The following is a 14,884-nucleotide window of genomic DNA, read 5'->3' on the forward strand; positions in this document are numbered from 1 at the left end:
CTTCCATTTTGCCACCAACAATCTTGTTCTATTCAAATTTTTCCCCCATTGAAATTTTCCGAGGGTAAGAGTTTGTGCTACAACAACAAAGATAAGCAACTAGTTTTGACTTCAAAGATACTTTACTAAGAATAACAAAGAAGGAATAACAAAGAATGATGTCAGCCTGTGTGTGAATGTTGCATACATCTCTTGTTCTCTCTCTCTTTTTCTTTCTTTAGGGCTGGTAACAGGGGTAAAAATGTACTTCTACAGTCATAGATAAGATTTTCAAATTATATCAAATTGGACTACTAAGAAATAGAACCGTAGCTGCGAAGGTGGTTGTTATTGCACCCTAGGCCCCTGGAATATAGAAATTAGACCGACCTGTACCTCTCATTTCTCCTCCATTTCTCACCTCCTTTCGTCGGGAATAAAACATAGCACTTACATGTTAATTTAAAAGGAAACTATTGTCTTCTTAATGTTTCTCATTTTTTGTCCCTCCACCTAGTTATCTTTAATTTGCAATCGATTTTGCAGATGTGAACAATAACACACACTTAATTAAAAATAAATAATTAAATAATATCTAACACTTATTAAAAACATCTCACCTATCTTCTAATTTCTTGACATTTTCATTAAAGGAATTCATTCGTTTATAAATATATAATAAATAAATAAATTAATGATATTAATTATTTAATAATTGACATATATATATATATAAAACCAAGGTTTCGGGCTTGGCCCCCCATCAAAAAAATCCTGGGTACGGGCCTGCTTTCCTGTCACTTATCACTTTTGGGGAATGGGTGGCAAGTGCTCCTGTGTACCCTGCTATATCTGCCAATGCGACACAATATATTAAAAATTTGCCCCCTCTATGATTGACTTCGCCCCCCCCCCTACTAAGAATTCCTGGCTACGGGCCTGAGTGTATTAGTTTCCACATTAAGGGAAACAAATTGCCCCTCTTCCCGCAAACAGAAGAAAGCAGTATTTATGCTTTACTTAGCTTTACCCCCTTCACAAATCTCTTAATAAATCGGCGCCTATGCACATCAGCCCCTTCCCATTTAAAAAAAGAAACTGAGTTGAATTCAATATGGCGGCGACTAATATGGTGGACATCCGCTTGGAACACACCAATGTGGTTCCCCCTAAGCCTAACCTGTTTCTATCAATTGTGCCCAGCCTAACTCCTTTAAATAATAAATAATAATAATATTACACACACAGATATTATATATGTATGTATGTATGTATGTATGTATATATATATATATATATATATATATATATATATATATATATATATATATATATATATATATATATATATATATATACACCGCGTGAGGCACCTAAAAGTACCACCTGAAATAGCGAAGAAACCAGAAACAGTAGCGATGTGAGGTTTGCGGGAAACAATAATATCAAATGGGGCTCGTAAATCGGAGGTATGGGGGTGGATCGAAAAATATCGACAAATGGGGCATCTGGAGCAAAGTCATATTTTTTTTTAAATGGAACGATATACAATAACATGCATAATATAAAAGAACACACGCAGAGAAACACAACGCCGTTGGTCTCATGCATCTACTGCACATAGGAACGAAGATATGGCCTTCATTCCATGGAATAACCGCCCATGGTTCACACATCTTTCGAAGGGTGTTAAAACACAATTTTTCATTATATTTATAATCAAACATACCATTATTTGTGTTACGAAAACTTAGTTTCTTTTATACATTTTGCCAGTGCCATCTAGCGACTGCAGGTAACATCAACATCATAATGTATCCACATTTCACTTCATAACACTGTATTTCGTTTTTATTTCATTTTGTCATTATTGTTTATGTCTAATGAGTACCTCTATCGTTATATTAAATGGGTGTGTCTATTGTTATATATATTTTTTAAAATGTACCCACCCACGCTAAGTACCACACAATTACTTCAAGCTTGCGTCCAGATTGCCATATCAAGCTTGCTATCGTAAGCTTTCCGCAAGTTTGTGTGTTATCTGGGAATGTTCCTTGTAGATTTGTGATGCCATAAGCGAGCATTGGCCCGATTCTTGTATGCAGTGTATTGTAGCGTTTCTGATTCCAAGATTTTAAAAAGTTTCAATCGCTAATAGTAGCAAATAACAAGACACTCACCAACAAGGAAAACAATCACAAGCTTTTGATCCACTCAGGCCTCAGGCGTAAAACACACGAACTGAAAATAATGTGTATAGGTACTGTCTATGCTAAATATATATAAGGAACGGGTTTTCCCGGTTGAGCTAAGTAGGATTTACTCGATTTTAGAGGGCCTCCCCCATGGCGCAATGGTAGCGTCATTACCTTGTAATCGAGGGGTCCCGGGTTCGATACCCGGTGGAGGCACAAGTGGTTCGGATCCCACTTTAAACTGTAGGTCCAGTCCCGATTAGCCTTACTGTGCATAAAGTGGACTTAAAACAGCAACTCAAACCAAAACCAAACTCGATTTTAGTCACGATTGTATTGTAGCGTTTAGTAAGACTAAATCGAAATTTTCTGATTATAAGAAGAACATATTAAATCACTAAATACTCGTATAACAAGTAAATAAGTTTAGAAACGCTAATGCTTTAATGCAATCATTGTTTCAATTCCAAAATAAAGTATCTGGATATGTTTTGGATATTCAGAATTGGATGTGTTTTTGATATTCAGTTTTGGAAGAGATCTGGCGACGTATTGGATATTCAGAATTGGACAATGTTTTTTACAACCAGTTCTACACACGTTCAGGCTGTGTATTAGATATCAAGAATTTGTCGAGTTTTAGATGTCCAGTTCTGGATATCCTATAGACGTCCAATGGATATCGAGAATTGGATATCCAGAAATGGATATCTAATGGACATCCAATGGATATCCATAATATCCATGGATTTGATCTGGACATTGTGGATATCCAATGGATATCCCTGGGAGATTTGTGCTGTATGGGTAAATGTTGTTCAAAGACAGAAATGGTAATCAGGGGTCATTTTAAGGCGGTTTTATTTACCACGTTAGTTTTTTCCCGAAATCTTTACTGCTTTCATTCGAAAATTTAGATTTTCTCAAAGTCTTGGAGCCGGCTCCTCTGGCGGAGTGGTTAGCACATCGCGCTACGATGCTAGGGATCCCGGGTTCGAATCCTGGCCTGGGCATGGATTTTTCTGAGTGTCCATTCATGAATTTCATCATATCATCTCTCATTCCCATCTTCGCAAATTAGCCAAATGTGGCACAAAAAGCGAAGTAAAATAAAGCAAATCAAATCAAAATCAAAGTTTTGGAGGGGACTGTGCCCACATCAGTTCCCCCTGCGTACCTCAGTGTCTTCAATGATGTCTTTGTCCCTTAAAAAAAACTGAAATAAGTTACTTTCAATTGTAGGTAGTCTGTGGTCATAAATATGCAAAAGAGCTAGGGCTACTAGTAATATGACCGGGCTCTCTATATTTCTAGCTCAAATTTTCGGTAAGACCACCCGCTAGAGTTATTGTTGGTGCCAAGGGTGGACTAAACTGGGCCATGGCCTACCCTGCCAATGTACAGTGTCTCTCAAAAGTTTTAGGGCAACGACATTTTAAACTAGGCAACCCAATTTACACTAGCCGTTGGTGGGTTGCGTGCAGAGTTAGGCTCAACTTCAGGGTTGCCACATGCACAATAGATATTTATAAAATACGCAAAAGAAATATAAACAAGTATTATTGTATAAAATTATTAAAAATATCACTATTATATCGCAAATGACAAAATTCTTTCTGAAAGGAAAAATAGGTTTTCTAGTATTTCATCGTTGACGAGTCTACAGTAAGGAAGAGAGGTGAGAGGAAACGAAAGGTTACAAAGGAGAAGAGAAAGAAGAAGCGAAAGGAGAAGAGGAAAAGTAGAGGAGAGAAGAAAGATAGGATAGACGAGGAGAGGAGATGTAGTGAGGAGAATGGAAAAAGATTCGAGGAGAGATGAGGAAAAAAGAACACAGAAGAGAAAAGAGGAGGAAAACGAGAGGAGAGGAGAGGAGGAGACGAGAAGAGGGAAGTGGAGAGTAGAGTAAAGGAGAGAAAAAGAGAAGAACGAAAAAAGAGAGAATAGTGCAGTGGAGTCGGAAATCTAAGACAGGAGAGGAGATACGAGGAGTGGAGAAGAGTGGGATGGAGATAAGATGCGAGAAAAGTAGGGAAGGCGATATGAGATAAAAGCAGAACAGAAAGAGGGGAGAGAAGAAGGAGAAGGAACTGGAGAGAAGAGGTAGTTGCAGAAAATATCGTCTGAGCGTCAAGAATGGATGCATTGGTCAAATTATCGACATGAAACATTCAATAACATTTTGAAATGTATTGGAGAATATATTAGATCGGTGCGAAACGCCTTTTGGCTGAGTTCAGAGCAAATTAAAATCTTCCATGTAAGATCTTTGGTTTTACCTGCGATTACACCACTAAAAGAATGAACGTAATTTTTAATATTTATAAGAATTATTCAATTTTCCTCCACTGATGGATATGATAGGAAACCTTAAAAGACTGAAGACTAACCTGAAACTTAAAATTTTCCACATATTTGTATTTCAAGCATACTATCATTAAAAATAAAATTACAATACATTAGTAAATGAAATTGTTTTATCTGAAAAATTAATATATTTTTTGATACTTTCTTATGAACATGGACTGTTGTGAACTACCAAAGAATAACCGATATTTCTGTTCGCGTGAGAAATGAATATTACCTTCATTCTTTATGTTTTGTCACGCAAAGCTAATTAATAATACGTTACACAACACGCAAATTGGTATCTTTTCACTTTCTTCATCGATGAAAGAGAAAATGATTTCACAAACGATTTTGTTTCCCATTTATGTTGATAGATTCAACGGGTTTTGTCTTGTCTCTGCTTTAACCCTCTCACTTGTAAAATCAACTTTCATTTATAGCTTCATCTAAATCTATTTGGAATACTCATATCCTTCAGAGGGCGGTGGCAATTTTCCTCAACAAAACGTCGAATTCTAAGCAGTTGGGGTAAAATGGCGCCAAATGTTATGCTCCTTATTTATAGGCTGTACAGTGCAGTCAATAAATTTGGTAGTACGGTGTTATTTTATAGCGTAATATTCCTATTTTTTAACAATAGATAGTACCCAGTAGCGTGCGCTAAGGAGATCTTGCGTAGATTTTTCCGAAGTTCTTATGGAATATTTCATGTATTTGTTGCTTTCTGCATGTTCTTTGAATGGATAAGGTGTTTTCAAAATCTGACTCAATTATTTAGCTTCGCTTAAAATATTTTTGTGCTTCCTTCTCGACTGCGCTGGTGCCAACCTCCGTGGCGGATTGGTTAGCACCGCGTGCTGCGAATGCCAGGGGTCTCAGGGTCGAATCTCAGACTGGGATGGGTGTTCTTTGCGAGTGTGCCTTCATCAATTTCATGAATGCCGACGCACCCATTATAGGTTTTAATATCAACCAATTCCATGTTCTTTCACTTTTCATTCATGGTTCACGTAAAGATACAAATAAGCAACCTTAATTAATTAAATCAATCAACCAACCAAACTAAGGAATTTCATAACAACCTCGACTGTTGGCGATAAGGTATTTTCAATAATGCATGAGTTTACTGACCGCGTATAATTTATTCAGTATTAATAAAAAAATCATGTGTCTGGAAAGAGGAAATGCAATTTTTCTGATTATTTTACACCATCTAATTCAACCATTACATTCACGAATAAATTACAGCGGAATGAATAAACAATAACGCTTTGCAGCATTTCAAAACCAGGATTTATACAATCGAAAGTCTTCGTTCTTGCTTCTAAGTATACTGTACAGTCACGGACACTTCTGGGTTGTAATAACCACACTGACTACCAATGAGATTATTGCAACCCATCTACGTAAAGGAGCTACGTAAAAAATCCCAACATGGGTGTTCTTTGTGATTGTCCCTCAACAATTTCATCACATCATCACTCATCCTCATCTTCGCGATTAGCGAAAAGTGGCAGAAAGGCGAGGTGAAATAAACAGAATCAATCCAATCACTCAAACATTACAAGTTACAATTTTCTTCTAACAATTTTATAGATTGTGGTTTTTATCTATCGAAGGTTTGACCCCACCGGGGGAAAAAAACACTCCTTGAGCATAACTTTCCAAATTTAGAAATGCCAATATATAACCCTTGTCAGTGGCAGCGGTTAGAGGGGGCAGTTGCCCCCAAATTTTCGCCACTTTTGCCCCGCGCACTATGCTAAATCTTATCTACAAAGGGAAATGTACTGTCTTTGCCCCCCTAGTTTTGGCACCTTGCCCCCCCTAGTTTTGGGACCTAATCGCCGCCACTGACCCTTGTGTGTGTGTGTGTGTCCGTTGTTTGCCCTCTTTGTTAATTTCTCATTGTCCCTCCTTTGGAAATTGCGCACAAAAACTATATGATGCTTTTGTTTATCAAAGATCTACCAAAGGAAATGGATACTTGAAACATTCTTTTTCATTTACGGCTAAATATGTTTTACCTTGCCGTAATTCACATTTCCTCTTTAATAAAGGCAGCTATGATCACTTTTCGATGCAATTAGGCCTTTGCTTCCTCGGTGCTGGCAGTTTATCCACATTGCTTACATTTTCTCAGAAGTGCGGAAATCCTTGTTGCATTTCATTGAATTTGGATTGTAATCTCACGGTAGAAAATTGTTGGCATTTTGCACGCAATTTACGAATGTGAAGAGCAGTAATTAGTTACTAGGAAAGAGAAATTTCTTGCATATCAATGAGCATAATGGTTAATTCCTATCCTAAGCAGGACGCAGCGGTTATAGCGCAGTATGATGCAGTTGTGGAGTAACTACTTCGTCATGCTTTTAAATCCTTAGTTAATTTAGAGGTCACCGAAGGGATTGGCGCCAAACGGGGAGTTCTATTTTGTCGTCGAGAAGGGGGACGACCGCTATATTTTAGTCATCCAAAAGAGGGTCACATTCTCTATCTCACCCTTAGGTGGTGTGATGGGCACCACGGCGCCAGAACACCCATCCCGAGGATCGCACCATTGTGTTACACTGCCGCCCTCCGTGGCAGAGTGGTTACAACAGCACGCTAAGACGCCAGGGGTCCCGGGTTCGAATCCCGGCAGGAGTGTTCTTTGTGAGTGTGTCTGAATCGGTCTCATCATATCATCACCTTCGCGATTAGCCAAAAGTGGCAGAAATGTGAAGTATAACAAACAAAATAAATCAATCAATGACCCACCATCGTCGCTTCAATAATAATAATAATAATAATAATAATGATAATAATAATATGAAGAGGGTATAGTTTGTAAATACTCTATGTGAGAGAAGTAAAAGCACAATTGAATCGTAATGACGGAAAAACACTTTTATAAAAAAACAAGAATTGAAGTTGTCAAAAGTGATGAGCGTTGATGTTCAACTTTGACCTTGAAGCATACATAATTCTACATTTCATAGTCTTCCTTTAGAAATTTATTATTTTTTTACAGATTTTTATCACTTCTGTCTGCCTGTCTAATACCAGTCCTCAGTGGCGGCGAATGGGTTCCAAAACCGGAGGGGGGGGGGCAAGGTGCCAAAACTGGAGGGGCAAAGACAGTATATTTCAGTGGCGTGCGGTGACATTTAGTCCAGGGTACGCAACATGGTCGCACTGAAGGGAGGGGTTAGAGGGGTCAGACCCCCCAGTCCATCGTGTTATACAGAAAATTACTTTTTTCGAAATTTTGTAATCGAAAATTTATCATCCCTGCATAATTTTCAAATAACAGGAATAACTTTTTGGAACGGCACAGCAGCATTTATCACTCCTTGCACCCTTTTGTAAGACCTTGATTCATGCCGCACAAAAGTTGTTGCTTGAGAATAAAGAATCACACCATATTTTAATTATTTTTTTTACGAGGAACATGTTCTGAAGATTAAGGGGAGCAGAAGTTATTTAACGCTTGCTTTAGACACACTGAAACTAATTGAAGCTAGTTTAATAAAATGGGATGTCAATTATTGAAGCATTAACGAGAAAAGTAAGGAATCTCTGATATAATATTAAACGCTACCAGAGAGATCCAAATGTAACGAGGTAAGATATATGTATGACCTTTTATATTTATATTCGCAAATATATTCTGATGTAGCTACGTACAGTCCACCAATTGACTTCGATTAATTCCTACATGCAGCGCAATTAACATTGAACGCGAACGAACTGACATAATGATTTTTCGTGCTTTCGTATAGCATGTGATAAATTTGATAAATGTCAGTATCCTCCGTATCCTCTACTATTTGACACACCTTTCTCAGAGGAAACCAACGAACAAGGCCAACAAATAAAGTTTCCGCTTTTTCTACTGCCAGTCAATTGTATAGTTCTATTTTTTTTAAATTCTTTTTCTGAAAATGCTTAACATACTGCTTACCATCATTCATAACTCCTGCTTGGAACAAGTCCTGCAAATCAGGAACACACACACACACCTACCATTTCGGATTGTTTGCACTTTTATTATTATTATGCCGAAAATCCCATCTCCAGAATGTCATCAATAACTCTCGAATCCTCCCCCCCTCCCCATTCACTAAACCGAAAAACAAGCAAATAATATAAACGAAAGTTCACACCACAGAAGAAACTAAAAGTCAACCTCCCACGGTAACAAACAAGTGTCTGCCGCCCCGAAAACAGCGCGTTCTTGTGGATGAATGGCTCGGAGTTGCCGGTCTATGAAATATTTTGTTGAAAAATGATAATAAAGCTCACGAGAAAAATGCGTCAGCATACAATGGTATTCATCCCAGCACAGTTCAAGAGCTAAAAGAGAAATGTTGGGCACAATATACCATCCATATACATTACATTTTTAAATGTCTTGGGGGGGGGGGGGGTGGCTCATTATCGTTTTCTATTCATTCATATTGTCGGGTCAACAGTCAACTCAATACCCATCCTCATCAACTTATAGGCTGAAATGCAAAAGAACTTAAATAAAATGTTGATCTCTGAAATGGGATAAACAGATACTCTCATACTCTGAGTAATGTGTAAACTTGCAAATTGTTCACATAATTTCCCCCTGAGACAATGACGCCGCCAAAAAGGGGTTCACGCGCAAAAGTTAATACTCAGTCGGTCAGTCCATTCTGCTATCCTCGTTTCCCTAACGCAAAAACCTTGCTAGTGTAATTTTAACCTCGCATAAATATTTTACATCTTATAGTTTACGCGAATATTCTACCACAAAATATCCTTGCCCTCCTCTTAGCAATCTTTTTTTTTTATTGCAATCGAGCACAGTGATCTATCTATCTACGCGTGACTGCTAAATGTGAGTAAGCTAAACATTCCAGAAAGAAATATATGTTGACTACTGCCAACACTGCAAACGCTGCCAAAATCCTTTGTACCCTGGCTTCCCAGACCTCTGTTACAGCGCCTTGAATAACGTAGTGTGGAAAACGACCCAAGAAACTGGTTCCCCGAGACGATGACAAGTAGATGGCAGTGCGATCGACACAGCGGCTAATTTTGTTATGAAAGTAATGCGGCTTAGTTAGTTTTTGGAATATATTGTGTAGATTTGTTTCTCTAGAAAGGCGGTAAGTGAATTGATGGAAACAGTTATATTTGTGGAGTGATTTGCAGTCACGAAATGGTATTAATTTACACAGAAAAGTAACATAAATACGTTTTATGTGCAACGCAACACGAGCATCAACATATCGCATGTGAGGCTGGACGTCAAACGTTGGATTGTGTACACAAGTTTATTTTTGTATACTAATAAAATTGAAATAGTGTCATGAAGGGGAAAAAATGTTTCGTGGCGTACATATTATGAGGTCATTTTCCCGAAATGCAGATATTCGAAAGAATTTAATTTCATATTCCATGGAGTTGAAATAGCCGATTACGATGTACCTTGTCATCTCTATCAACAAATTGCTTTACATTCGTGTCCATTGGTAAGTAGAACTTTGGTGTTAAGGACTGTGCATTTTTACTCGTGACTTGACTGTAAAATGTCTACCTTGTACTTGATGAAAATAAACCGCAAATTAATTAAATTAATTAATAATAAAATAAATTAATTAATTAATTAAAATAAACGAGTATTGTCTGTGTGAATTTCCATAAAAATAATATTTGTGACAATGACAATGTTAATGAACCTTTCAGGATAATGCATAATTCTCGCAGCAATTGTCATGTTACGTGTTACAATCCATACCTATGTTTTCTTCCGTATTGTTAATAAAAAACTCAAGGACAGGTCATGATAGACGGTTCATAATATTCTTTAATATTTTCGCGACTACTGTACCAAATATCATAACAATTTTCTGATGCAAAGAAATGTTACAAAGAAAAGAATCATACGTTGCAGCAAAAACCCCATTTACTTCCATTATAAGCAGTCGAGCGCTGTACCCCGGTGTCAACACCAGCGCCTCTAGCGGATTTCAGTTTCGAGTGGAACCAGCGAGAGAGAGCAAAACCATGCCGTTTTCCACACTACGTTATTCTAGGCGCTGTACCTCTGTGCTTTGAACAGGGAAACGCAGGATGAGGCGAGAGCGGGCAGACCCAAACATATGGTCGGGGCTGATCTAAGCCAATGGGGTTGCCTTACGAATTTCTAGGGTACTCAAGAGAAGCGGCTGCGTTTGCTCGTGGAAATCGGCAGAAACGCGGATCGGGTGGTTCGCCGAAGGCACATCGGGATCGTTCGGGACTGCGTCCAGGAAGGCCAGATGGTGCAGACGACACAAGGCAGTCCGTAGCGTATTCGTGCGGAAATCTGAATTTCTTGCAGTGGAAGTTCGGAACGATAATTTTCATGTTCAGGGAAGGCGAATAAAATATTTATTATTTTCTTATTGTGTTGTGGGTACGCATTGCGTACTTTGCGTATCCAGAATGCACGCCGCTGGTATATTTCCCCTTGTAGATAAGGCTTAGCATAGTACGGGGGCAAAATTGGCAAAAAGTGGGGGGCAATTGCCTCCCTCACCCTCCTAATAGCCGCCACTGCCAGTCCTGGAAGTAAGTACTTCCTGAGAATGTTATTTTGGTGTTCAAAACCCAGTGATCAGAACGCTACATTTTAATAGTAGCTTCGCTACAGCTACCGCTACTTGTCCAAAAATGTAGCTTCGCTACAGCTACAACTACATTTACTAAAAAGTAGCTCGCTACGCTACTCATGTGCGCTACTCGCTACTTCGCTACTTGAAAATACGATCGTAGATCGTTATACGAGCGTAATTCTTTAGATGTTTGCTTTAACTTTGCGGATAGCTGGGGGTGCTTCTTTGGTATAGCTAAATGGGCGACAGGTGGATATATGCTTTATGTAAGTTTCCTGTTGGGAATGCTTCCCTGAAGGCACAGTGGAAACTTTGTCACCTTGTAATCAAAGGGCCCCAGGATAGATACCTGGCGGAGGTACTAGTGGTTCAGATCCAGTCTGGATTAGCTTGTCTCTGTGCATAAAGTGGACTCAAAACAAAAACTAGGAAGGAGGATGGATTATCCTGCTCCTCCATTCCCCACACTGCTCATCATCATCATTCACCATTCTTCCTCATTCTCACAATTAGCCAAAAGTGACAGAAAGCAACTCTAGATAAGATAATAACAAAATAAACCATTCATCCTCATTGCCATGATTAGCAAAAGGTACAGAAAGCGACGTAAAAGTAGAAAAATTACATACATTTAGAAACTGTATAAACTATAGAAAATTATCGTTTCTGTAGAGAAGTCGTACATACTTTTTACAATATCATAAAATATATTGAGGAAAGTGGTGTGTAAACTCGAGTGTTGTAAACGTATTGCAATTTTAAAATTTCTGAAAAAATATTATATCGAAAATAATTGTAATTCCAGAAAGTGTATTTCTATAATTCTTGTAACAATAATTTCTTGCTGGTGAGATCCTATATGCTAACAATGATTAATGCTGAACCATTGGTTGCTGGCACTATTGTTTTGTCATTGTAGTGGAGACTGGATCGCTCGTTTTTGCGCTGCAAGTTGTGTTTTACACAGAGATTAATGACATTTACCTGCCTCTTATACCATGGATATCAACAGGATTTGTTCCTGGGGTGGCGCAAATGAGGCCTTTTTTTTAGGGTTGCTGCAAACGAGGCATGTTTCTCCCCAAAATAGCGATGCAGCTAAAAAACCGTAGCCATTAGCCAGAATATATTCATATACGCCAGTTCAGTTTAGTTATCTGGATATTAGATTTATTCTATACTAATGAAATATATTACGCAGATACCTATAATCTGCGATATCAAGATATTTATAATCTAGATTATAAGTATTTCCATATAATAGACTGTCTTTATGAACCTCCTCCAAATATAAGCGTTATTGTAGATTTTTTTTAAACTCTGTGGTCACTTTAAAAAGTTTCCTCATAATGCAAAGAAGAAATGTAGCTGTAGCGAAATTTTCGCTACAACTACAGGAATTTTGTAGCTTCGCTACAGCTACAGCTACAATTTTCAAAATGTAGCACCGCTACAGCTACCGCTACAAATTTTGTAGCTAGCTACAGTAGCGACGCTACAAGTAGCACACTACTTCCGACCACTGTCAAAACCTATGGAATCTAATGTGTACCCGTAGCCAGTATAATTCTCTGTAGGGGCGTGCTTCATCCATATTATCATCATTAACCCATAATAATTGCATCTAACTGTTAGCAAGAGATATAACTAAGCAGTGGAGTATATGCACAGCTGTCTAGACCCTCTTGCTAGCTTCAATGACGATGGGTGAATGGTGGTAATGATGTTAATTTACACTGCTTTTCTGCCACTCTTGGCTCATTTCGGAAATAGGGATGAATGGTAATAAGATGAAATGAATGAAAGCACAAACTTTGCTGCAGTGCAGTGCATAAATAAATAAGAATTTCCAAGATTTAGGAAATCATTTAGTCAACAAAAGGTAATATAAAGTTGATTAAACAATTGTCTTGAAACTTTATACAGAAATCTGATTCAGAAATTATAATTCAGGTGAGTTTCTGATGATAATGTGAGCAATAACTGGAAGGGGTCTCTTGAAACAATTCATCATGTATAAAAACTGTTGTATTGAAATTCATTTTACTGAAATATGCAAGTGTTACAGAAGGCTTTTTAATTTTCCACTTCATACCTTCATTATTTCAGGTTAATACCTGACACAGGACCTCCCCTGGATGCTGGTGTTTATGGTGGTAGGTGTCGAGTTTGTTCAAAACTCCTTAAATTTCAGGTGGAAACTGTTCCTGTGGACCATGTTACATTCACCGTGAATAAGAAATCATACACAGGTATGCATACTCAAGAAAGCTTTCATCTTAGCATAGTATTTTGTAGTGAAAAGTGAAAACTATTTGCCATTTAGGAAACTAAGATAAAATAATAATCTTCATGTATGCATGTGTGCACATATTTTTGTGTACTGATAAGTAACCCTGTGTAATTGAATGATTATCAATCTCGACTTTCATGTTTTTGGTATAGAATGATGCGGTAGAAAATTGATGTACTAAAATAGAGTACCTATCCTTGAAATTGGTATTGTTATGATGGTGTAATTAATTTTGGTTGCCACTGCCACCATCCTCTTGATTATGCCACAGATGAACAGGCAACAGCTCACTGCGCAGCATGCTCCAAAACTAAAACAAAACAACTTAGGTTCTCCAAGCAACAAGTTTATGAGAGGATGGTGGTGGTTACTATGTCATTTAAGTATATTAATTCTCACTTTTGATCTGAGGTACACTTCTGTTCACATAAACTGGCACAACCTGAGTTAACCCGGGAGAGGTCGCGCCCATTTCGCAACTTAATGCGGTCGCGGTGGGTCACTGTCACCCACAATTATAAACTTTGCTATTTTTAACATGTAAATATTTTTCTTTGCTTTGTTCTTCGGATATTATTTATTTAACCTATTTGACAAATTAATAAATATAAATAAATAAATATCTATCTATCTATCTATCTATCTATCTATCTATCTATATATATATATATATATATATATATATATATATATATATATATATATATATATAAATTCATGTTTCCTGATTTTCTTATTTCTAATGTTATTTGGAATTACATATTGAATAAATGCAACATTTCTGTGATTGTCTCAAGTAATCACTAGAGAGCTTTAGAAAAAATCAAAGAATTACAATTTTTTGAATAGTAATACAATAAGTAAAGATGTACAGTACATTTTCATGTGAAACACCATATACTTTGTTTCTTTCCAAACAGTCATCACAGGTGATTTTTCCATGTTTCCCGCAGATAGGCACCTGACAAAGCGGGCAGCATTGGGAAGTCTTATTGCCAGTTCTCGGACATTTTCCACATCTTTTTCTTTTACTTGAAGTTCCTTGTTCCTGGTCATCACTAGAAGATGGTTGAACATGGTCTTTCAAAAGTTCGAGGATGTCAGTTCTCAGTTTTCTGCTGAGATTTGGAATTTCCAGACGAGACATTATCTCTGTTTTCTTTTTCCCTGTCAACGTCACTTCCAATATCGCTCTCGTCACTTTAACTCTTGGCCTTCTTCGTCTTCTGACACCACTTCATTCAGCATACGATGAATTCGATCTATAGCTTTTGGATACATCACACAGAAATTCAAACAATGCACGATGCAACAATGCCACGCTACTGCAACAAACTGAGCGTTGACTATTTGCGCAAACGTTAACGGTCGCTGCGGGTCACTGTGACCTGCACACACCCTTTCCTGCCGACACCTGAACGCAAACTAAAGATCGTCTGCAGGGGGGTAAA

The 14,884-nt window shown here is 37.8% G+C and overlaps 1 protein-coding gene across 1 annotated transcript in view; it reads left to right on the forward strand.

Annotated features, from left to right (window-relative positions):
- LOC145984382 (uncharacterized) overlaps positions 1-14,884 on the forward strand; it is a 161,700-nt gene that overhangs the window by 58,146 nt on the left and 88,670 nt on the right. The window contains exon 2 of the mRNA XM_083118044.1: positions 13,250-13,392. Within this exon, the coding sequence (XP_082974170.1) occupies positions 13,250-13,392 (143 nt within the window). The remainder of the gene's footprint in view (positions 1-13,249; positions 13,393-14,884) is intronic.

Source organism: Lepisma saccharinum, chromosome 2 (genome assembly GCF_977018435.1).
Source record: "Lepisma saccharinum chromosome 2, izLepSacc3.1, whole genome shotgun sequence".
Lineage (NCBI taxonomy): Eukaryota > Metazoa > Arthropoda > Insecta > Zygentoma > Lepismatidae > Lepisma > Lepisma saccharinum.